At 42.0% G+C, this 25,609-nt stretch overlaps 1 protein-coding gene across 5 annotated transcripts in view; it reads right to left on the bottom strand.

Annotated features, from left to right (window-relative positions):
• ADNP (activity dependent neuroprotector homeobox) overlaps positions 1-23,815 on the bottom strand; it is a 30,411-nt gene extending 6,596 nt beyond the window's left edge. The window contains exons 1-5 of one of the 5 annotated variants that reach the window (XM_055545311.1): positions 23,375-23,815; positions 21,147-21,320; positions 20,161-20,239; positions 2,841-2,953; positions 956-1,048 (exon numbers count right to left, since the gene is read on the bottom strand). In XM_055545311.1, the coding sequence (XP_055401286.1) occupies positions 956-1,048; positions 2,841-2,948 (201 nt within the window). In that variant the 5' untranslated portion in view covers positions 2,949-2,953; positions 20,161-20,239; positions 21,147-21,320; positions 23,375-23,815. Of the gene's footprint in view, positions 1-955; positions 1,049-2,840; positions 2,954-20,126; positions 20,240-21,146; positions 22,852-23,374 lie in introns of those variants that run through there. The other 4 variants (XM_055545310.1, XM_055545309.1, XM_055545313.1 and 1 more) reach the window with 4 other exon arrangements.
• Between the last annotated feature and the right edge of the window lie 1,794 nt (positions 23,816-25,609).

Raw genomic sequence — 25,609 nt, forward strand, 5'->3', positions numbered from 1 at the left:
AATCTACCTTGTTTCAGACACTGGTTACAACCAAAATGAAGTACTGTGCTTTTCCTTCTCTGGTATTGGTAAAACTGAATTAACTAAGTGATGTGTCCTACTGGAAGGCTTTCCTATTTTAAGGCTGCTGGTTAATACCCTTTCCTGGGTTATTAATAAGAAAAGAACCAGATGACTTCACATTTCTGAGGTGGAGTTTAAAAGTACTAACTCCCTGCCAAGTATGTTCCAACGGATGAACAGATAAATAATCCAGAATTACAATCACCACTGAAATAAATAACGGTACAGTTTGAATTGATAATCACTTCTCCCTGTGGGAAAGACGTATCACCCATGGCCCTCTATTTTTTGTTGTAACATCACCTATTGTTATTTGTTGGCACCGCTGGTGCCTTTGATCACCTAATACTGTTTTTAATTCCAATCAGTAACAGTTAAGCTGCCCACCGCTACCACCCTACAGAGCCACCTGTCCCACAGCCCGAGTGCTGGCTCAGACTACCCCACAGAGGCTGGGTGACGACACAGACGAGCAAGAAAACCTAAATCGAATAAAGAGTCCTGACCTCCCCTTTATAGAAAAAACAAGAACTGCAACACAGAAAAATGATGGATACCCTAGATAAACTGAACACTGGACGGAACATTTTAGAATCAGAAGAACCAGAATACTTTTGGCAGGGTGAGAGGAGGAGAGGGGAATTCTGGTATACATTGGGCATCACAACTTTTAAGTAACAAACTTTGCTATTCTTCTTACATATAGTTTCAGGACAATGAAAAAAACTAGACCAAAGTTCTTCCTATTTTTCTCTATCTCTTAGGAAAATATGAAATAATAAATTTTTAACACTTTCCACATTAGGTTGTCTACAAATAATGTAACACTATGAAAGGCCCAGAACTGAAAAGGGGAAACGCGGCTTTGGGGCAAGCCTCCTGCGCCACTCACCTGGTTTTTCGTAAGCGAGGGGTCCCACAGTCCTACATCCTCCCATGTAGTGTTTTTCAAATAAAAGTCATTAGGTTCAAACTGTTTAAAGTCCTAGAAAACAGTGAAAGAAGTTTCAAAAACATGGTATTAATTCTAGCCCAACTTGACATATAAATCCTATCTCTTACTAGGGCTGGGGAGATGAACAGGAAAGTCAACCCCACCCAGAATGAGACGAGGAGTCGTAAGGTTCTGAGGAAAAACAAAAGGGCACGTGGATGTTACAGTGAACATGGTGCACCAACTGAACATTCCCCTCAGGGTCACCAGGTTTCCAAAGAAACCACTGGAAGCTCTAATTAAGTAAAAAATTAAGCCATGTATTGATACCAAAGCACCCCTCTTAAGAGTTGTAACTCATCAGCCGTAGTATTAGACCAGAGTGTAAGACAGCAACATTCACTCAGTCTTAGCACTACAAATGTGGTATTCTGGTTCCGTGCAAGAAAAATGTTCTATGGAGATGGGGGTGGGGTGGGATTGGACTAGAAGGAAAACTCAGGATTTCTGAACCCCCAAAGGAGGACAGCTACTCAAAGAAAGCATGTGATATTATGTTAAATTACTCTTGTGTAAAAATTTGACCCCCCCAAGCTTGAGATAGGAATATTAAGTTTTATGGTAAAATTCCTCTTGTTCCCAAAAGGTTCACAGTTCAGTGTGGAATATCAAGTATACATAAATATATTCCAGAGTATGTAGTGGGTGTAATAGGGATGAACAAACCAAATGTAGGATAGGAAAAGTAACCTTTAATATTTGCACTATTTATTCTTGTGAAGATTACCCCACTGCATGGGAAGTAAATGGACTATTTCATCAGGTAGATCTACCTGTACTTGAAGTATTGGAGAGGGTGTGGAGTGAACTTCCACACTGGGGATGACATAGCTAGAGAAATCCAATTCTGAGAAGCTTTAGTCTTCATGATATGCCCCTAGAGTAGGTAAGGGAACCAGGAAAAGAAAACCTGTTGCATGAAGGAAATTGCTTTTTCACTTTCAATTTCTTCCAAACATTTACCAAGTGCCTGTTGCGCGCCCAGCACTGTGCTAGGTGCTGAGGAGACACAGATGGGCAAGGTAGTTACAGTCCCTGGCCAGCTGGAACATAAAAGGCTAGTGGGAAAAACAGCTTTAAATATTTCTTTCCAATCAGAGGTTTCTGATCCACTAACCACAAGATCAGAGTAATGAGATCTAGAAGAGGAGAGCACTGCACTGGTTATCCCACAGGGCTGGTAGAAAGCTCACAGAATAAAAGGCGAGAAAAACAGTTTGTAAAGTCCAAACTGTTACCGAGGGAAAGACAATAGTCTATGATGGGTCAAAAGGGCCAACAAACGCTCAAATCCCAAGGAAAGAGACAACAAGCACCCCAACTACTGCGCCTCAACAATCAGAAGGCCAACCAAAACATTCAGGCACATCAGAATGAGAACAGGCTCTGGAGTCTCACAGACAGACCTGCCACATGCTCAGCTGTGAGGTGGACCTAGTCCTTCACTGGTTCTTTACGTGCGTATTTGAGAGAAGAATTCCTATATCCCCCTAGGGGCTGTTTTAAAGGATTTGAATTTAGAGACCATTTTAAAGCACCTAGTAGAAAACGTCCGACATGGCACGTTCTCAGTGGTAACTGCTTTTGCTTCAGGACGCAAAGAAGAAAAAGCCCACTTTAGGGACAAGGGAACAAGTTAGGCTAATTGAGAAAGTTCTAGCAAAGCTAATGCTGCAGTTAAACTTCAGAATCACACCTAAAAATGAACGATCCTGGCCACCGACACAAAGTAAGGGAGCAGAAGCTGAGTCGTGTGAAAATTAGAAAACGGCATGCTACTTACTTCTATGTGTTCTTTACAGTATTCCAACCCAATGTCACTAAGTATTTTTTTCACAGTTTTCCGGGCTTTTCTTAAACTGCCAAGATTGTTGACAGGAAGTTGGAACATAGTTTCTATTGGAAAAAAAAATTTAAGTCAAGTCAAAACACGAGCAACTTGCAATATTTACTAATTCCACTGATGGTAGGATCACAAACCCTGGCCCAGTATGACAAAAAAAGGTGAGTAGATATCCTTATCCAGTATGTTCTGAACCCTTAAAGGAAGCACAGCCTGACCTTCTCTACCTCTAACAGGACACTTTATGCTGCAGATGACATGAATCCAGTGCGGCAGAGTTCTGATCAGACCTTTAAAAAACTAGTTTGGGATGAAATATTTAAAGTTGAGAATTAGGATTATATCCCAACCGATTACTTTAAAATCAAATGTGAATGTTTTTCTCCTTGTGATGTTGAACCTCTGAAAACAGAAAAATGTTCACCATTTCAGTGTCATTACCACATAATCTTGAGCGCCAGAGAAAGTAAGTTTGTGTTGCCTGGGAACTATCCTGCAGACTGTGATGGGACTGGGAGTCTCTGCACACTACCCAAACGAGACACAGATGGCCGTGTATCCCGCCCCACAGTCAGCACCACTCCTGGACAAAGGCGCTCTCGTGCCGCGGAGTCAGTGCGGAGTCGGGGAAAGCCAGCACTAGGCGTCAGAGCAAACGGTTAACTGACAGAATCAGGGGAGCCTTTTGAGAAAGGAAAAGCTTCTGTGTATATGAGGGAACTGAAAAATTATTTAAATGACCCAATACATAAAAGCAGAAATTTAGATCCACTTTTCCAAGTTCCTTAAAAACAATGGTTAAGAAAATAAAACAAAACTTGGGCAACTGATAATTTGTATGGCTTGCAAAGTGACCATGAATGTTCCCTACACAGCAGGGTAAAAATTTATCATTGACTTAATAATTTAAATTAAATTTATAGGCTATAAAGTAACTCTAAAGACCAAAACCAGGCAGAAACAAAAGCCGATACATCAGGATTTAAAATTCAGTACATGCAAATCTGGCTTTCTAATTAATAAAGGCTGTCACTCTGTTATACCACTACCATTTGTAAACCATGATCATAAAGTCAACTAATTCAACTGTGGTAAGATAAGTTACTGCACTTACTATTCTAGAAATCAATATTAACTATGAAAAATGAGGGGGAAAATGAATCTTACCAAAACCCCCAGCAACTTCCAGAAATCCTAAATCTGGATACATTACCAGAACTTGGTATACCTGAGGCCAAAAGCAGCATGCAGCTCACTGAGACAAACGTCCTCACGATGGAACCCTAGTTAGTCATAAAGCACGGTTTTGGCGTCCTCTGCACACTCTGCCATCTCATTCTGCCCAGTATTTTAGCCAACAGACCGGGAAGTCAGTTCTGGTGCAAACTGATTTGCATTAAAGGCCAAATTCACTATCCCTTATGGAAATTTTATCGCTAAATTGTTTTGAACTATCTTTTTGATTCAAAAAATCTGTTGCTTAATAAACTGATTAAAAAGAAAAAAAAAATAGGTTCCCACAAACGAGGTCGTTTAGAGAGAACCACCTGACAGAAGCGTTTCAGAAATAAAGGAGGTGCTCTAGGCGAGTTCTGAGGAGACCAAGCATCACAATGAATTCTGAGAAGAGACATCTTGTTTCTCCATTCATTTCATAAACTCTCCATGGGCCCAAATCCAATTCTTTTGGAACTTCCATGTTAATCCCATTCCACTTCAGAGCAGAGATGTGACCCAAAGACAGCCCTTTCTGGTTTTCCCTGCCTCCTGGAAAAGCAGCTCAACATCTTAGTAAAACAAATACAGAAAGATTGGAAATGTCACCACATACAGAAAACATCCTGGGGAGTCAAACTGCAGCTCAGGATGAAAGAAAACCCCATTTCCTACGGAGAACACCAGTGTTCTAAGTGCCCGCCCCACAACAGCTAACAAAGTTGGTGTAAGATTTCCAAGTGAGGCACACCTCATTGCTCCATGGTACCCAATGTTATCTACCTACAGCTGTGAAAAAGTTAGAATATGCTCATAAGGGAGCTTAGCTACAAAATCTTACATATAAAAGATGATTATTTCAGCCATAAAGTAAATTTCTTCAGTTTACTTGAGTTGAATGAAACAGTCTTATAAATAATGACACTGCTTACTGGAAAATGCTGTACAGAAAATGCTTATTCTACAATTAGCTAGGAGGAATCCAAGTTCAAGTTTACACTGAAAGATGAAAAATCTCCTCGGTTAAGATGGTAACTGTCTTCATAAGCAGATTTCTGACATTTCTGATCATCTTGGGAATTCTATCATCTGCCCCTTTTCCTGGATGAAGGTACCCTTCACGGAGACCATCTCCAAAATTTTGTCCATCTGGAGCTAGAATAACACATTCATATGTGTTAGCACCCTCAAAAACAATTAAAACTTCCTCTAGCTTTTCACTTACTGAATAAAACACTTCTCAGATATAAAGCAGGTACATGGTATAGAAATACAATGAGTAAGGAAGGCTCCCTCCTACTCCTATCTTCCATTTCCTGTGTGTATTTCTTCAGTTTTTCTATGCCGACAACAAGCCAAAGATTCCTTGAAAGAAAGTCTCCAACAACCACTATCAGCTAATGTTAGAATTATTATGGGTGATTAGAAAAAGAACTCAAGGGCCCTATGTTTTTATTTTTTTCCCAGCTCAATGCTTGCTGTTAAGAAACAACTTCAAATCAACAGCTTCCTTTGGGGTTCATTGATGTTATCTATTTGATTCTTGTTTAAAAACATTTAAAAGACACTGGCCTCTGCTTCACCCCTTAAAAGCCTTTTGAATCAGAAACTGAATCAAAGGGCCCACAGCTTCCTATTTATTCTGTTCTTAACTGGGAAGGGAGAAGGACAGAGTAAATAGGCAGTGGACTGCCTGAGGTTAAGGGGAACTCCTCACTTCTGAATAGAGCTGAAAATATTCACCATCATTGCTCTTAGGGAGGAAGGTGTCTTACGATAACATCCAACTGTCTAGAGGTGGGCACTGAAAGGAGTACAGAGGGATGGGCGTGCTCTCCAGATTTGCCCCCAAGTGGCTAACCATTCTCATGAGCCTCCTTGGCTATCAGAATGGACACTTTCAGCAGGTCAGCACCACTATCCGAATACTAAGGAAAGCTTCCTTTAGCCAAACCATACACTTCTGGGCTCACAGCATAAAAAAGGGGAAAATATCCAATTTAACAGAATGAAACCACTGTTCATCTGTTCATCAATCATTTGGAGCACTTTATCCATTAATGTGCTAAATATAGAGAACTGAACAGGATACAGTTCTTCCCCTTCAACAGCCCATCTTGCTTCTCGGGTATACAGTAGGCACTGGGTCACTGGAGTAAAGGAGACACTCGTTCCCCTCCCTGTCCAGCTTCCTCTTGGAACCGTCAGAGCATAGAGTATATGATTCTGGTTAACCAATTAGTGTTCTCTCTCTGAAGACTCTGATTAAGTACAGACTTTGACATGTGCCCCAAACAGGGCTAACAGTGAGCATGAGAAAAGCACAGAACAGAAAACTCTCCTGCTGCTAGATTCTCAATCCAGCTGTGCCCGAAAGACAGTCCTCTTGATTTCACCATTCCTCCCCCAAACTTTTCATAAACAAGTACAAGCACATGATCACTTTTGCTTAAGTTTTAGTTCATGGTGCTTGCAACCAAAAGTTTTGGTAGTGGGAAACAGAAGAGGAAGTGAGTAAGTAAGAGGGAAGATTGGGAATTCTATGCAAAATAATTACATTCATGAATTGGGAGTAGTAGGAAGAATAGGGATTTGTCAGGAAGATACAATTATTCTGAAAGAGGCATCGGCCCCTGGTTTCATTAAGTAAAAACAAAAACACTTTATGGGAAGAGTAAAACACCTGGTAAATTCTAAAGATTTTGGGAAAAGCTCAAACTCATTAATAATGGAGTTAACATTACTAAGTCTTTTATTAACTGAAGTGAATTTTGGTTAAGCATATGCCATCTGATGAACTACACTTAAATCTTCAATTTTTGAGAATGATTTAAATTCACTATTGAATATTTCAGCCATATTCCTTCTTATCAATCTCTGCAAAATATACCCACACCTACTTAGGGCCAAAACACTAAAGTTTTACTAATAATCCTGGCCATATTCCCTCTCAGAAAGTAATTCCTTCCTCAGAAAGCAAGAGTCAGATGATTGAAATGAAAATATGTGATCTGAGGCCGTAGGGTACAGATGATTTAAAACCATATGAATTATAACTATACATAAGACTGTTCAGATGCATGAACCTCTTATCTCAAAAGCAAAAATACTCCCTCACACCAACTACAAAGAGGTAAATAAAAGCAGAAAGAGCCTGCCTCACGACAAAGTATCTACAGGTCAAATCTTGACAGAAGGATCATGACACATCAATGACTGTGAACTTTATTTAGGCAAAGAGGTCATTAAATGACAAACACAATAACCATCGTTTCAGAAACGAGCTCTGCCAGGAGGCTTAAACCTTGTCCGGGGCTGCACTCAGGCTCATCTGGGCCAAGAACACGGAGAGGAGCCCAACAGACGACAGTGCTGGTTCAGGAGGCTGAAGGCAAGACGTGTAGGACCAACAGACAGCAGGGCTTGTCTGTACACCGCAGTCCCTCAGCAAAGACACCGTATCAAGGACAGCATCATTTTGTCCCTGTTTTTAGAAGAAAAGCATTTATAATCGCACCATCAAAGTAAAAACAAAACAAAAAGAACCCCCATGAAACCCAATTTAAACCTTTGTCTGCTGCTGCTGCTAAGTCGCTTCAGTCGTGTCTGACTCTGTGCAACCCCATAGACGGCAGCCCACCAGGCTCCCTCGTCCCTGGGATTCTCCGGGCAAGAACACTGGAGCGGGTTGCCATTTCCTTCTCCAATGCATGAAAGTGAAAAGTGAAAGTGAAGTCGCTCAGTCGTGTCCAACTCTTAGCGACCTCATGGACTGCAGCCCACCAGGCTCGTCCTTCCATGGGATCTTCCAGGCAAGAGTACTGTAGTGGGGTGCCATTGCCTTCTCCGAAACCTTTGACTAGCCATACATACTTGAGTCAGGAAAGAAAAAAAAAAACAACCTCCAAATCAAACTTCTACAGATTATATTTTAAATAACTGCAAGTATGGATCTAGTACAGCATTTTCCAGTATACAAATTCTTCATATTTTTATGTGCATTCTTACATGTTTCAAGTTGCTAATAAAAATATATGGTGCTAATTTAACAGGCCAGAAAATACAGAAGGAAGTACAGTAGTGTGTCCTGGTCTCTAGCACCTGCAGGCGTAACTCTGATACTTTATGTGGGAAGTGAAATCTGAACATACACTAGAATGACAAGTACTGTATCAGTTATACTAGTGAATGCAAATCTACATTTTTCACGGAAAAAAACATTTCTAACACTGTATTGAGAGGCAGACCACACCAAGTTTTTGGTAAAACCTGAACTTAAGTTGCTTAGTCTAAACCAGTGGTTTCCACTGCCCCCACCTGACCTTAAAGAGGTGAAATCCTTGTTTTTAAAGAAATCTTACTTGGGGACTTCCCTGGTGGTCCAGTGGCTAAGACTCCTCACTCCCAACGCGGAGAGCCTGGGTTCGATTCCTGGTCAGGGAACTAGATCCCACATGCCACAACTAAGATCAAAGATTCTGTGTGCTGCAACCAAGATCCAGGGCACCAAATAAATAATAAATTAAAAAAAAAAAAAAGAAATCTTACTTGAAATATGAAAAGGATAAAAAGTGGAGAGAGGGGCTCAGGTTGATAGAGGAAGAAGGAAAAGTTCTCCAAGTCTGTCATTGAAATAGCAACTTGTCTAAACTAAGCTCAATATGCAAATTTATGCCAAGGTCACCCTAAGCATTAAATCTTATGGCTAGAGCAGAATTCCAGTGGTTTACTGAAAATCTCCCCTGAATAAAATTACAGTCTTATCAGAATACAGTTATAGGAAGCCCACAGTAAGCTTAAGAATTAGGACAGTTTATACTCCTCTGTTTTTTTAAACATTTCTACATTAAAGTTGTTAAAAACAAAAACAACAAAAAAAAACACCTCTCTGGAAACATCTTTTTGGTAAGGAGTGGGGGAGAATCAAAGGCCAGAAATGATGCCATTACTAGTGAAGAAAAAAAAAAAGGCAGCAATATATTCTAAGTTAATAAAAAAAATCAGGAAGACATTCAAATACATACTACAATATATACTACATTCAAATATACTACAGTATAAACAATTTCAGTTCTGGTACCTCATCAACCCAAATTAATATGTAAGAAATTCAGATCCTAAATACTTAAAACAATATTCCACTTAATGTTGGTACAAGTATTTACATAACCCAAACTGGGGTTTTTAAGTCAGTATTTGAAATTTCTTTAAACCACTGATTTAACTAAATAATATTTAAAGTTATGCTATTTTCTAAGAGGCGTAGGCATTTGAAGAGTCACAGGAAGAGAATCAAAGCATCAGTTACTCCACTGCTACCCATGATGGCACTTAAAAATATGTGTGTGATGTCTTTGTGGAAACATTTTGGACCTGTTAAGTTAAAAACTACTCAGGCAGAAGGAAAACTTCATTTCCATATTTCTGTCACCCCTCAGCAACACATTTAATACTGTAAATATCACTCACTGAGTAAAAGTGTGGTCACTATAAAACACTTTCTTTTTATAACCAATTAAGTGTTTATCTTTCCTGACTATTCTGGGATCCCAAGTGGTGAACACAGACACCTTACATGCTTTTCAGGTTGTCACTAGTCCTACATTTAAATTAAGCCAGATGTAAAAAGGTTTATACATTTGTATTTTAAGGAAATGAACCTTGTAAAGCCTTTCTAGAACAACCCTCTGATGAGTGAACACATCGGGAGTGTAGAGCCTACATCCAGTCTGGAAGCAATCACTGCACTCAATCTTTTTCTAAAACACAGACCTGAACAGAAGCAGCTTATCTTTCAATTTCCTATAACTGTGGGCAAAAGACCTTCCAGATGCCACAGGCTCTTCACATAAAAGGCAGCTGGGTCTCCTCCTTTTCCTCTCTTCCTCAATCTCAAACACCACAAAACAAGTAACTGACTATCCAAGAATAGACTGCTACTCTGGATTAGTGGATAAAACTGTGCAGCATAAAAGAAAGTTCAGTCTCCTTTTCACCAGAAAATGTTCAGTAGTGCTGAGGAATTTGGAAAGCCCAGAGGGATCAGAAAAAGAAACTACTTCGCCAATGAAGATACACTTGCACCAAAGGTAAATTTAAATACTAAACATCAATTACGTTGCTTAGGATAATCATATTAGAACACTGTTAATAAAGACAAGACCCAAATAGGAAATGTAACTAATTTTTCTTCTGTTCTTAACTACTAACTGAATTTTTTCCACTATTCTTTCAGTTTGATAATAAAAGAAACCCAATTAAAAAAACATTTTCAAGTTTTTAACCAAATCAGTTATTAAACCCATTATAACTAAGTTTTCATAACTATTTCTTTGATAGGTAGACTGTATTTATGCAAGGCAAAATGCCTGTATTCTCTAGATACAGCATCCTGTACAGAAATGTTTTATCACAGGGACACTTCTGTCCCCTCTCTATCAACAGTGTGTGACTCTCCCACACACAGCTCTGCTCTAAGAGACTGTCTGCCTGACTGCTTAGTGAGAGCGAAGCACAAACCCCACCAGGCAGCTTGTCCCGCGCGGGACAGTTGTGTTCACGAGTTTACTCGACACGCTCTGAAAGCAGCCCACGACTCTCGGTTCAGCTGCGTAAGTCTAAACACTGAGCTGCCCAACAGCCTTTCCAGGTGTTCAGACCCTCCCTGCTCCCCTCCCAGGAGCCCCCTTTCCAAGCTCCCACGCTCAGTGCTTCTCACAGCCCCTTCCCTCCTCACCTCAGCCAGTCTCCAGCAAATGGGCTCCAGCTGGCCAATCTCTGGTGCCCTGTTAAAACATGGTTACTTCAGGCGTGACATGATCAGGCCAAGCGGGACAACGCTTCTGTAGTTCTCAATATGATTTTTAAACTAATGCTCCTAAAAGGTGCATCTGTATTGGCTGCACCCACTTCACACACACGACTACAAACAGCCTTTTTCATTTTGGCATCATGTGCCATAGTTTTCAGCATTAGCTGGTTTAGCTGATGAGAAAAAGATACTCTATTCTGAATACATGTCTGGTTACAAAAGAAATAACTATCAACAATCTTTAGGCATCTTCTCATTGAAGGGGCATGGACATACAGGCCTTAAGAAGGACAAAAGATTAAGATTCATATTTCAAATCATAGTATCAACTAAAATCAATTATGAAAATGCAGCACTCTGAATCACTGAGAAGAATCTAGGGTTTTACTTAATCTAAACTCTTCTTGTTTTACAGAGAAGCAACTGAGAAGCACCCGGCTTAAGGGCAACGAGCGTGTCACTCACAGAGCTGGGTCTCAAGGTCATCTCCAGACCTAGGATGCAGTGTTCTTCATATTATCCATGCAGAGGAAGCTCTGATCACTGACATTAATTAAAAGTAAACAATGCATATGATATACACACATCTGAAAGTGTCAAGACTTTAATATCCAAGGATGAAATAACCATAAATAATTCAGTCAAACCAGCTCAAACAGAGATACAAGATTAAGAATGCATACATACATCTCAGATCAGATGGTCCCATTACCTTCAAAGAAGTGAGACATGAACTAAGCTCTGACTGAGACCACTTGCCCTACAGCGCTTTAAACATCACTATGGATGCCGACAGTTACTAGATGGTCACATTTGAGAAACAGCTTTCTATCCAAGTTGTAATGGCAGCATCTTGCAAAATGAGAACCACAATCTTAGAATCCTTAAATAAAACAATAGCTTTTAAAAAGCCAGATGTATATTCTAGGTCTCCCTTATGATGATGAACCAGTTAACCATTATCATGCTCACAGTGTTCTGAGAACTGCCTAGAAAAAGCAGAGGCTTTAGCCATCTTTTTTCTTCCTCTAAGGGCAAGGGCAGGCAGGGGACTAGTCTGTTCTCAACTGCCTCTAAAGCTCAGGTTCCTTTCCCCTGCCAAATCCTGTTCATTACTGTTACAAAGGCAACTGAGAAATGAAAACACACATCCAGGCAAAAGCTTGCACACGCATGTTCTCCACATTATTCATAATATCCAAGAAGGAAAATCAACCCAAATTTCCATCAACTGATAAATGGTTAAGTAAAATGCGGTAATATCGATACAATGGGGGGATATGATTTAGCCATAAAAAGGAGTGAAATGCTGATATATGCTTAACACAATGAACCCTGAAAATACCATGCCAAATGAAAAGTCACAAAAGGCCACTTATTGTATGATTCCATTTACATGAAGTATCTAGAAAAGGCAAATCTCAGAGACAGGAGATTAAAGTTGCCTAAGGTTGGAGGAGTTGTGAGGGCAGGGAGGGAACAGAAGGTGCCTGCTAATGGGTACTAACTAGGTTCTTGGTGGGGTGAAGAAAATATTTAAAAATTAATTGTGGTGATAGCTGCACAACTCTGAATATACTAGAAAACACGGAACCATATACTTTAAACGGGTCAACTGTAGGAAACACAAAAAGTATTTTAAGCTGTTAACAGGCCTAAGATTACAAAATGTAGATAAGGTGACGAACACAAACAATTTTTACCCAAAGACAAGACAACAGTAAATACTGGGGTATACTTATCCTTCCAGATTTTATGCACGTATAATTTTTCTTAAAAAACAACAACAACAACAAACCACACACAAAAAAAAGGGAATCAATGTGTTTTATTCAGCATTTACTCACACAGCAAGAAAACCCATATTGCTTGAAAATTTTCTAAATTAATTTTTAAGAATTATGCATTCCAATATAGCAGATACTAGCCACACATGGCTCCTATGCCCTTAAAATGAGGCTAGTCTGAACTGAGCTGAGATGCTTTAAACTTCCGCCACGCTACCATCACCACTATCCATCTCCACAACTCCTTCACCTTGCAGAACCGAAACTCCATCTGCATCAAACAGCAACGCTCCATCTCTCCCCTCCCATATGCACCTGGCAACCACCACGCTGGTGGCCTCTATGGTTCTGACCACTCGAAGTACTTCACAGAAGTGGAATCATAAATACCTGTCCTTTTGTGGCTACTTATTCTACTCAGCATAAATGCCTGTAAGGTTTACCCAGCTGTAGCATCACGTCAGATTTTCTTTCCCTTTCGGGCTGGATAACATTCCATGCTATGTATGCATCACATTTATCCATTCACCTGCTGGTGGACACTTGCTCTTTCAGCTACTGTGAATAACACTGCTGGGAACATGGGTGTACAAGCAGCTCTCACAGACAAACGTGTGTGTTGCTACATCACGTGGTAACCCTGTGGCTCTGCCATTTACACTCCCAAGTGTACAGGTTCTAATTTCTTCACCTCCTCACCAACACTTGTTTTTCTCTTTTTGACAGTAAGCATCTTAATGGGTGTGAGGTTATTACTTTCATCATAATTTAAATTTGCTTTTCCCTAAAGATTAGCGATGTTGAGCAGCTTTCCATGCACTTTTTGGCAATTAATATATCTTCTTTACCCATCTAGATTTGCTTTTAAGCATAACATATATTTGAGATTCCCAATGCTTAGTATGAAAAAAACGCAAAGTATCTCATAAATAACCTTCCAAAAATAGACTGCATGTTGAAATGACAATGCTTTGGATATGCTGGATTGAAAATTATTCATTTCACTTTTTATTTTTTAAAAAGTAGCTACTGGAAACATGCAAAAACCTCAAAGATATTTTGCTAAGCAAAATAAACCTGTCACAAAAGACAAATATTACATGATTCCACTCACTTGAGACACCAAGAGTAGTGAAATTCAGAGATAGAAAGTAGAAGGTGGCTGCCAAGGACTGGCAGGGAGGGGAGAGTGAGGATTTACTGTTTAACAGGGACAGAGTTTGCACTTTGCAAGATGTAAAAGTTCTGGAGATGGATGGTGGTAATTGCTGCACAATAATCTGAGTGTACTTAACGGCACAGAACTGTACACTTACAAGTGGCTGGTTAACGTGATGCATCAATTTTATGTCCTGTATATTTTACCACAATTCAAGTTAAAAAAAAAAAGTGACTATCAGAAAATACAAGACAAACAGTAGTGAATACAGAAGCAGATAAGGCTGTTATTAAGTATCTGTTAAGACTGTTTAAAGCTTCCTTTGAACAGGATAGATCCTTTAGAGCAAGTCCTGGATGTAATAAAAGAACTCTGAAGGCCTTTACAAATTTCTAGACTATTTTGGACTATATTAAATGAGCGCTTCTCTGGTAATACATGAATGGCCTCCAAACTGTTAAGTACTTAAAAAGAAAAACCTTAGTAGAGAGTTCCCTTTCCTGGCAAAACTGCTTCACTCCAAGAGGCCAGGAACAGAGGACTGTATCACTTTTGTCCAAGATTGTAAAATTCACTCTGTCTTAACTAACAGTTTAACCCAGTTAGGGTTACTTTAATGAGAAGTTCAATTATATTTTTAATTTCAAGAGGCCAGAAACAGAGGACTATATCACTTTTGTCCAAGATTGTAAAATTCACTCTGCCTTAACTAACAGTTTAACCTAGTTAGGGTTACTTTAATGAGAAGTTCAATTATATTTTTATTTTGCAAATAATTGAAATGATTCTACAGCAGGTAGCAGTAGTACAGAAATTTTCACATAATTTTCATGTATTAAACTTTCAAATCACCTTAAGTTTCTTTCAAACAGTTACAGGATAGAACTGGACAAAAGGAGAGGCCCTAGGAAAAACAAAACAGGAAGCCTTTCCAAAGGTAACAGAATGCTGAAAAATTTAACAGCTTAAACAAGTATTGTTTTCTTTAGTGTTGGTGTGGTTCATTAGTACTGAACCAGAATCTAACGGGAAATAAACCACCTAGTTCACCACATTGTCAGTCACCAAAACTATAATCACATTGTGACTCACAAAGTTTCAACATGCTCGTCAGTGGCTGGCACATGGCATGTACTCAGTAAGCATAGAATGAACCAACAGTCCCTGTCTACAAAGGGCTTACAGAGGTGACTTCCTATATGCACACACACACACAAACATACGTATATGGAAAAAAGAAATGTGTTCAGATGCGTCACAGATTAAACGTTCTGAGGCTAAGAGGGACAGGGGTGGTCAGGAGAGGGTGGAAGAAACTCCTGCACTGTGGCCACCATGTTCAGAGAAAAACCTGCATTTACTGCATGGCTGCTCCCCGAGCTTCTGAGATCTGAGGGAGTGCACACACTGCAGAGCTGCCTGCTCGATCTGGACAGTCTGCAAAACAGCCAAAGCCTTAGGTGTAAGATAACAATATACAGAAGTGATGGCAGAAGGGCAGAGGTAAAAAGTTGAAGCGTAAAACTATAGCCGACCTCAAAATTTGTTTTCCAGCAAAACTATATTGGTTTTATGGACAAAAATTCAGTTTCCTATCAGCCACGTGTAAAAAATCTCTCCCCTTCATACCTTTAAACTCCTGTAATATAATAAGTAGGGCGACATAGTACAGTAAAATTTTGCCCTGCTAGAAAAGATGGTACAACGTAGTGAAAAATACAGCTCTAGAGCTCGACAGATCTAGAGATCTGTTTAAATCCTTGCTCTGCGGCTTACTAGGTTTGTGACTCTAAAAATGTTACTTAACCTCTGGAGGTCTGTTTCCTAGGCCATAACCAGTATAACACCATTTCACTGTTCAAATGTCACAAGAATCAAGATGAAGCCAATTAATGCTTAGAGCAGTTATTACCTTAAACTAGATCAGAAGCTACAACAATAACTGCAAATTATGAGTTCATACCAGGATATAGTCTTTTAAAAAGCACAGACTATTGTTAATACTGAGAATCAGATGTGGTTGCTATACATGTTCCTGAATGCGTTATAATGTGCATTTATACTTCCACAGAATAGTGTTTCTGGACATCACTGTGAGCCATTTATGCTAGAGTCAGCCTATTAACCTCACAAGTTCTGTGGCACTTATAATAGTTATGCAACAGAGTATCCACAAGTACCCAAAAGAAACCTAGGTGACTTAGAAATACAAAGGTGTGATCTAGAATTTGCTTATAAAATACATGTGTACTTATAATATAAAATTCGGGCTACTCCTGTTAAAAGGCTTTCAGGCAAAAAGACTAGTGCCTACAACCAGAAACTGTCACTTTTGAGTATTCAGATTTCAGACAAGAACCCTAGAGAAAATGACTGAGAACATGTCTTACATCCCAATCTAGCTTCAGGGAGGGTGTGAGATGGGAAGCATTTCCACGCTTCCTCCACTTTAACAGGAGCCCCAGCAAGGCAGGGACACACCGTGGCGAGTGACCCTGGCACCACGCCGCCCGCACGCACTGCACAGCCTCGGAACGGCTTGCTGTCAGTGGACAGCCAGGCTTCAGAGATGTGACAGAGGGAAATCAAATGAATTCACAGGCAGGCCTAAGAGGACACCCAGATGTGTCCATTTATAAATGTGCATTCAATAGCCTAAGATAGAAAGAAAGTTATTTTCAATTCCTTAGTAAGTTTTCCATGCTCTATCAAAACTAGTCAAAATAATTTCCCCATAGTAATGGGACATGTTTTTCTTACTATTCTTGAATAACAAAATACATAATTTTCTTGAATTACCTTAAGCTATCTCCTACAGTCAAGGCTTAGCAAAAGCATTATTCTTACAGCAGGTTTTGCCACTTGATGACTCAATCCTTACACTTTCCACAAAAGCTTTATTTTTCTGATCTCAAATCAGGATTCTTAAGCACTCCCTGCATTTGAACACAGTGAGTCTCGCTTCGTCTTCTTCACCAGAGCAAGAATTCTTAATTGCTGACTTAAAATGTACAATATGTAAAATTTTAATAAATCCCACCACATTTCCACTAGATAGAGGTTTCTTTAGATACATTAGGTTTCAAGAGACCACTCATACAGGTCCTCAATTGTTGCCAGCTCCCACCAGAAAACGAAAGCCTTACAAATTTTCAAGGGAAGCTCAAGTTTCCATAAGCTCTTAAATGGGAGCATAGAGGGTTCAGAAAAAGACAGAAAAGGCAGAAGGGCAAAAGACAGCAATTATCTGTCTAAGCAAAAATTACTGCTCAGAGGAGAGAAGGAACAAGACTGTCCTAAAACAAAACACTGGGAAAAGCAATAGACTATAAACAAACTTTCTTTTCAGATCCTTATACAGGCAACTTCAAACCTTACACAGTTGCTACTTCTTCAACTGCCACTGGCACAACTCTCATCCATCAAGAAGCTAGTGTACAGCCAGATGCTTTAACTGCATGGCCTACCTGGGATCCTTGGGTGTTAGCTGACATCCAAACACACAACATTACTATGGAGTTATGAAGCACTCATCTGGGCCCTCATTAGCCCAACAGCTCACAGGGGCACTATAAAAGCCTGTGCTCCAAACACAGGCCTGGGAGCCGGGCTGGACACATTCCAAAGCTCACTTCACTGCTGCACACCGCAGTGCCTTGATTTCCCTACTTGTGAAACAAGGACAGTCCTCAGAGAATTGAGAATGGTTTATAAAGTGCTAAGAAAATGATACCAATATTAAAGGCTTTGACCAAATCGTATGTGAAATGACATACAAACAGCTCAAAGCTAAGAGACTCAATTACAATCTACACCCTTACTGGTGAAGCAATTAGGATGTGGAAGGATTTGCTCTTAATTCTAAGAGATGGTCCACGCAGGAGTCTCTTACAGATTCCGTGCGTGTTTTTAGCTACAACGCAGTCTTAAACTGTGGCATACGTTCAGGGCGGTCTTCCCCTGGTAATTCTATTCGAAGTCTTTCATGCTCTTCTCTTTAATTTTCAAGCCTTTATTTCTGGAACACTGCTAAAATTCTTGAGATAATCAGGATTTCTCTAGCTGCTGTCTTGGAACTAAGCTAGGGATCAATAAAACCAAGGAGGCCTGTGACTGCATCTGAAGGCAGAGGACAGGAACACGTACAAGGAGAGAAACTGTAACCAAGGACTGTAACAGTGAAAAGAATTCTGCATTTTACACTTATTAGAACACAAATGTGCACCCCCTCATCAAAACTCACTTTACATAGCTGGCTCACATTTTACCTGTGACTTCCTGTATACAAGCATATCCCTACACAATCAAGGTGAGAGAGAGATATGTATCTCCCAGTTTGAGAAGCCTGCTAATATGCAGAGAGCCTTCTCCTTCCAGTGAAGCAGAGGATGAATTCTCATTTCCACCAACCCCTCAACTGGCAGATTATCAAAGACAGGTTGTGATCAAAACAAAGGTATAAGGGGATACTGAGACCCTAGGAGACTGAGGGAACCCTATCCTCCATCCCCTCACTTTCCAATGAACTGAATCAGGCAAACAAACAAAAAAATACAGTCACGTGGAGCAGTGGCCACTCAGCAATCCAGGTGGAAGGTGCCAATGTGTAAACAAGAAACAGCCTCGACATTCAAAATATCAATTCACTTAATTAGTGTGGGGTTTGGCTCATACCAGGTTCAAACACCAAGTTTCCAAACTAACAACACAAAACGTGTAACCAACGGAGATGCACATCAGCAAAACCTGGCATTCACTCCAGACTTAACGCCGCAAGTTCTTATAGAACCATGTCAGTTTACATGATGCTAGCAACACATCAAGGTCTGTGAATTTAACTATAATACACAGTGAGTAACATTTCTCTTCATGTTCATGCCTCTTAGGCAAATAAATGAAAATTACACTCTCATGGAAAATATTTCACCTTCTGAAGATATAACACACTCTATGAGGTTTTTTAAAAGTGAAAGTCCTTTGGAAGTCTAGGTTGAACAAGTAGTTTATTACATAACAGTACTTGAGCACCTTGATGTAAGCTATGAATTAGTTTCTAATCTTATAAAACAAGAATTAAATTTTTGTATTTTCACATTAAAAAAAATGTTTAAGATTTAAACAGATTAAAAAAAAAAAAAAAAAAAAACAAACCACCCTGACATTTAATTGATTTTCTCCCCCCGTACACTTAAATATATCGTTTTTAAACATTACTTCTGATATTCGGACCTTTTATCTGTATTTTATTTGTATATATCATTTCAACACTAAAAAAGTATAATGTGTGTTTGTGTGTATATATATATCCACCCATCTATTAAGAAAATCAATCTGCCAAGGTCTACGACAACTTATGCAATTTGTTATTTACACATGGTTCTCAAAAGATAAAATACTACTTTCAGAATAAATTCTCAAGTTTCCTTTTTATTTTTCCCCTACCCAAGGAGGGATCCCTACTTGTTCCTTTATAACAGAACAGCCCTATCTTCCTTATTAAACTGTATTTTTCACAATTAAATGTGCAGTCAGAATGTGTACATTAACCACCAGATTGCTACTTAAATACTAAAAACTACTTTTAATATTTTCTAAAACTTACCAGTAGTTACACTTCAATACATAATGCACCTAATGTAATTATACTTCTAGCAATCAAATATAAGTAATAAACACATGTAGGAGTGTATGTCACTAATAAAATCAAAAGCCGTTTTTATTTGATAAAAGCCTATTGATTATTTGCAAACAAGTACACATTCATGGAAAGGTTTGTTCTGATCAGAGACTGTTTCAGGTTTTTAGAAGCTTAGCAACGCTTGAGACGGGGTCATCAAAATAATAATAATCTAGAACTTACTTGCCATTTAATCTATCCAACTTGGTGGCATTCTATTCTTAATATAAACAGTATTATAACTTTTCCTGCACTCCGGTTTAAGGGAAAAAAGACAAACTGAAGTAAAACAAATTCATTATAGGTATGTTTAAAACCAATGACTTTCAGAATAAGGAGGACCAAGGATCTTTAGAGATTCACAGTCCAACTTCCTCTATTTCCTACACAGAGACTATAAGAACCAAAAACCAAAGATTTAGTTAGTTCAAAGTAAAGCAGTCTCTAGTAAGGCAGTGTTAGGAAATTTTCAAAAAGGGCCAAAGACAAAGGAATATTTACCTACAGTTCAATTAAATAGAATACCCATTCCCCACCCTCTAGTTAATTGAGGCTTTTTAATAAACCCTCACAGTACCTAAATTTCAGCCCTTCAAGGCCAACTGTTTCACCTTTTTTTTTGAACGCCAAAATCAGGAAACCTTTGAAATTGCAGAATTTATGCTTTTTAAGAGGTCACAGCAAGTTTTCCTGTAGGGGGAAAATGGCTATTACCACTAAGGACATCAGTTAACATTGTATCTTATGCGTAATTTACTCAAACAGAAACACCTTCACAAACTTCGACTCCAACATAACCCTCAAAGAAGAAACTTTATTCAAATTAGTCATTTAACAAGTTGTACAACTCTATATCAAACACAAATTCAGGTCAAAATTTTATCTACTTAACAAATACTAAACAGTATTTAAAAATTACAAGTAATACACTTAGATTATATATCTGATTCTTCTAATTACTAAACAAATTATAAAAGCAATTATAGTTAAGTCTCTAATGGAATACCTGAAGCAAGCTGCCTCCTTTTCACTCACCAAAATGTTACTTGGTAGCAAATGTCCAACGCAAATTCTCCCTTAAGCATCAACTGGTTAACTATGTTTCAAAGACTACAACATTTATTTTCCCAAAGATTTACCTTGGTGAATCTTTATAAAATACTTGTATCAAGGTCTTAAAAGTACCCCGAGGGTCAATAAACACTGTCAATCTTTGGTAGCAAGTACATGTTCATGGAAAGGCCTGTTCTGATCAGAGAATCTTTACGGTTTCTAAAAGCTCAGCAACTCTTGAGATTGGGTCATCAAAATAACAGTAATTGAAAACTTAAGGTACTTCATACACAAGAGTGCAGAATGAAAATCATTAAAACAATATTAGCAACTTTAAAATTTTCTCTTAAACAAGCCACAAGTCATTTCTCTGTTCAGAACCCACGTCAGCAACCAGCTCTAACCAACCAGCTCTAACTGGTTCCTTGAGGAATGTGGCTAGGCTGAAATTTTCGAAGTGTTGGCTTTGGTGGTGACCAAAGAGGAAGAAATCTCTGGCTTCCCTGTTGCTGCAGTTCCCACCCTCCAAAATGAATATACCCACCGGTGTGAATTGACAATGTGGTCCAAAGAGCAAGGCAGGAACGGAGTCCAGATCCTCAAAATGGTAGGACAGGGCATAACCACTAGGCCACCTATCAGTTCAGTACAAAAAGTACAACCCTGCGCATCATGGTGCAAAAGCTGGGGCCTAGGTTTCGCATTGTGCATCTCACACCTATGGAAATAACAAGAGGAGTAAAATCTACAGAAATCAACACACCCTAAGAAGGTGGGTGCTCACAGAAGACTGGTGTCAACACTTTTGCAAAGGCGGTTGGCTAATGGCTAATGGCGGTGGGATAATGAACGGCAATTTCAAGTCCAAAGTTGGAAAGAAGCAAAATTTTACAATCAACTCGGTTGAGTTTAACAGTGGAGAACTCAACATGGGCTTGACGTTTACCAACAAGGCTTTGCAAATCATGACACCCATCTACATGCTTATGAAAATTACTCCCCCACTAAAATCTAACATCCCTCAAGGATTTTGAACTCTCAAAGAGTTGAAAAGACGTGGGGCCATGAAGAAGGAATGAAATCAACAATACTCCCCCAAACCTGTTACTCTCAGGTTTTGAACTTTTCCCTTTACCATCTGACCTTGGAAAGATATGGTGACACATTCAAAGCTTGAGGAGGAAGAATTCCAGAGAAGGGGGAATCTGTGTACCAAGGATGTGCCAAGGTGATTCGTCAAGAACAAATGTGGATTATCTAAGGGTCAACACTTTGAAAAAGTCAAAAGAGAAAACTTCTAAAGTGCAGGGTGGATTCTTTAACAGAAATAAAATCACTGCTCTTGACTCACTTGATCCTTCACCATGTTGCTGTCAGCTCACCAACTAAGAGTGTCAGAGTGTCTTGCTGGGTCCATTTTCCCATGGTCTGTAGAAGGCGCTGTGAAGCTCATCCTGCTCTAGCTCTGGGGCCCTTCCCCCCTCTGCAGCCTTACCCAGTGCAGGGAATGCGCCCCCTACTGACTCCAACACTCATCGCCTTTAGCCGACTTGGCTGCGGTGCATTTTGGGTGGGGGCTGGTATTTTCTTCATGGCCATAAACCAGAAGCAACAATGCAGATTTATAAAGAAACTCTATCAAGCTACCCAGGAGATTTTTTTTTTCCCCCTTTCGTTTTGAAGGTTCAAGACATTGGCACAAGAAGCATGAGGGAAAGGGCTTGGGTCTGTGGGGATGGACAGCATTAAAATGGCAAACACAGGAAACAGTTTGGTTCTTTTTCCCTCCTAAGCCTTTGTCTGAGAAATGGGGTTATGGCAAGAACTGTCCAGAGGAACGGGGGAATGCAAGAACATCAAGAAGACTTAGTGTGGTATGTGTGTGGCTGAAAAGAATATTAGGTCTTAGCACTTGGACTTGGGCAGAAGAGGAAGAGAGGTAATCGCGCCTTTTCCAGCAGATAGGCATCCAGATTTGGGGGGGGGGGAGGGGAGGGCAGGGAGGCAGTCCAGGGGAAGAGAAGATGTGAATAAATGGGTGCTCAAAGAACTATTCCCATTCATTGCACTAAAAAAAACAAAAAACCCAAACCAAACTCGCAGCTTTCTGGATTTCCATTTTTCACCATCTTATTGCAAAGTTGGGGCTCAGAATGCTCGCAAGAGGTCGTGCTGACCAGGCAGCTGCGATTGAGAAAAGGGGGTGGTGGAGGACTCCGTGGTCAGGATAGAAGGGAGCTGGCATGTTGGGGAGGAAGGACCGCACAGGGGAGGCAAAGACTTTCACTTCGTGCCCTGCATGCTCCCCGCCCCCCCAACCTGTCCCCCCTCCCCCAGCTAAAGGTGGGGAGACCCGGCAGAAGGCTCGTCCCAGGGATTGGGGGTGTGCGTGGGGGGCTCGTTTGGGGCGGGGGGCGGGAGAGAGGGATTGGTTCCAAGGATGGGAGCAGCTCGGTTCTCGCTGGGGGCGGGGTGGAGGGAGATGCCACTAGCGGCAAAAGCTCTGGCGGCCGGGGCGGCTGCCGGCCTCCGCGGGTTCGCGGGGCGGGGAAGAGGGGTCGGGCTGCAGGAGGAGGCGCCCGGACCCCGGAGCAGAGCCCGGGTAGCGGTCCGCGCCAGGGCGGGCGCTCCGTCGGCACCGAGTGCGCAAAGGGAGCGCGTGCGGTCCCAACAACAATGCGCCCGCGGGGCCGGCGGGCGGGAGCCGCGCGGGCCGAGGGTCGGGGGCCGGGGCGGCCGCGGGTCCGCGCGCGCGGCGGCCGCCGGGCTTACCTTGACTCGGCCTCGAGGCGCGCGCGGGGCCGGCGTGCTCGGGGGCCGGGCGGCAGCGGCGGCGGCGGGCGGATGGCGGCGGCACGGCGCTGGCGGCGGCGAGGGCGCGCCCGGGGCCTCGTCGCGCTCCGGCTCGGCGGCCTCGGTAGGCTCCGGCTCGCGCCGCGGCCGCGGCTGCTGCCGGGGGGCGCGGCGGGCGCAGCAGAGCGGCGGGCGGCGGCGGCGGCGCGAGCGGATCCCTCCAGTCCCCGCGCGGGCGGCGGCGGCGGCAGCGTCGTCGAGCGGTGCAGACAAAGGAGGGGCGGAGGGAGGAGACGGAGGGTGTGGGAGAGGCGGCTTCACCGGCGCGGGCAGGCGGGCGGCGGCGGCGGCCGCGCTCCTCTCGCTCCTCAGCAGCGGGGACCGAGAGAGGGAGCTGTGTCTGAGGAGACGCCAAAATCCCCCTTAGCGCTGCCTGCGGGAGGGGGAGGGGGCACAAGATGGCGGCGGCCGGGGGGGGGGGCGGGAGTTCAGTTCATGGATCCCGGCGGGCGGCGGAGGGGAGACCGGGCCGGCGGAGGCGGCGGCGGCAACGGGCGGGGGAGGGGGCTGATCCCGCGTCTCCCCTCGGCAGACAATACAAGCGCCTCGGAGCGACTCCCCGAACCTGCCCTAGCCAAAATGGCGGCCGAGAAAGAGCGGAAGTGACGTAAGTACCTCATTAGCATAAGAGGACTCATTGTCCAGCTAAGTAGGGGGGGGCAGTGGGGGCCAGTACCCCTTCCCCCCATGCCCCCCAAAGACAACTCTCACTTCCATATGTGCCTGCACGTAACTTTTTCTGAGGGAGGGTGGCATCAGCACCCCTATCCCCGCCTAAGGGAAATTATATAATCCCCACTGAGGGGGAGCTCTCGCGAGAACCAAAAGGATTTGCCATTGACCCACTAGGAGGCGCCGCGGATAATGGCCGCAGTGCGCTTCCATGGCCCTTGTGCACGGCGGGCGCCTTCCTCTGGTCACAGCGCCGACGGCGGAGGTACAAGCAGCGGGCCGCAGCACGCCCTGCACTCAGTCAGGTGGCCGTGCTGGGGATCCCTGCGCGGGCCCGGCTGGGCCTGGACTACATCTGGCGGGAGGGGCGTGTGGGCAGCCCCGCGGCTCCACGTGCTGGGCAGCCCGCGCTCCCGGGCTCGGCAGAAGGAAGCTCAAGACACCTGGCCGGCCATGGCCGACACTTCCTGCTTTAGAGGAGGCGTGAGGGCCTCGTGCTTCACACACCGACCAGAGATGCGACCCACCTCATGGGTGCTTGACCCCTTGCGGGTGGGGTGGGCTATTCAGTGGACAGGCCTGCGTTTTACAGAAGGCCGGCTGTTACCCGGGGACAGGGCACTCTTCCAAATCAGTGATGGGCTCTTCTCTTTGGCCTGAAGAAAACAAATGGGATCCCTAGTTTTTTGAGGCCATTGGCCTGGTGAGCCAAGGATGAGAAATGATGTTGCCAGTGGGCCTCCATAAGATCCAAGAAAACCACAGACTAGTCCCCAAGACAGTCACTTTTAAGTGCTCCCACAATTTGGATAGCACAACGTAACGGAGGCCTTTGACGAGTTAGGTCAACCCCAGCCAACACATCATCTCAACATTCTTGAACCCATCTTTTATAGTTGAGTGTCTATCATTGGCTAAACATACTGAACAATGATGTCTATTGTGGAGAATTAACCAAACCCGTTAAGATGTGCTCTGTACATCTTACACTTACTTTGCTGTTTCTCTAAATTTCAAGTTAAGTTTCAAACAATAGGTAACATCCCCAAAGAAGCTGACTTAATTGAAAATACTACAAATTATGGTTACATAGAGCTTACTGTCTAAGGCTTCAGTTAGCAGGTTTAACAAGCTGTTTCATCCAACTCAGTATTCCATTCATTTCTGAAATTGTGATAAAATATATCTTTAAAAGCCAAATCAGTACTTCAAGGGAAAACAATAGCTGGAAAAAGTTGTAAAAAAAAAGAGGGGGGACACTGAAAACAGTTTGATTTTACAGAGACAAAGATGAAGAATCTAATTACATGTTGCAGAAGACACTAGCAACAATATGAAATAAGCAAAATAATTTTTAGGTTTTTTTTAGATACCATACTTAGATTCATACAGAGATAATACCAATACAAAGGGAGAACATCTGGATTTCATCCTTGGCCCCATTTACGAAGTAAAAAGGGATGCTGGATTCACATGTAAATG

Source organism: Bubalus kerabau, chromosome 13, assembly GCF_029407905.1.
Source record: "Bubalus kerabau isolate K-KA32 ecotype Philippines breed swamp buffalo chromosome 13, PCC_UOA_SB_1v2, whole genome shotgun sequence".
NCBI lineage: Eukaryota > Metazoa > Chordata > Mammalia > Artiodactyla > Bovidae > Bubalus > Bubalus kerabau.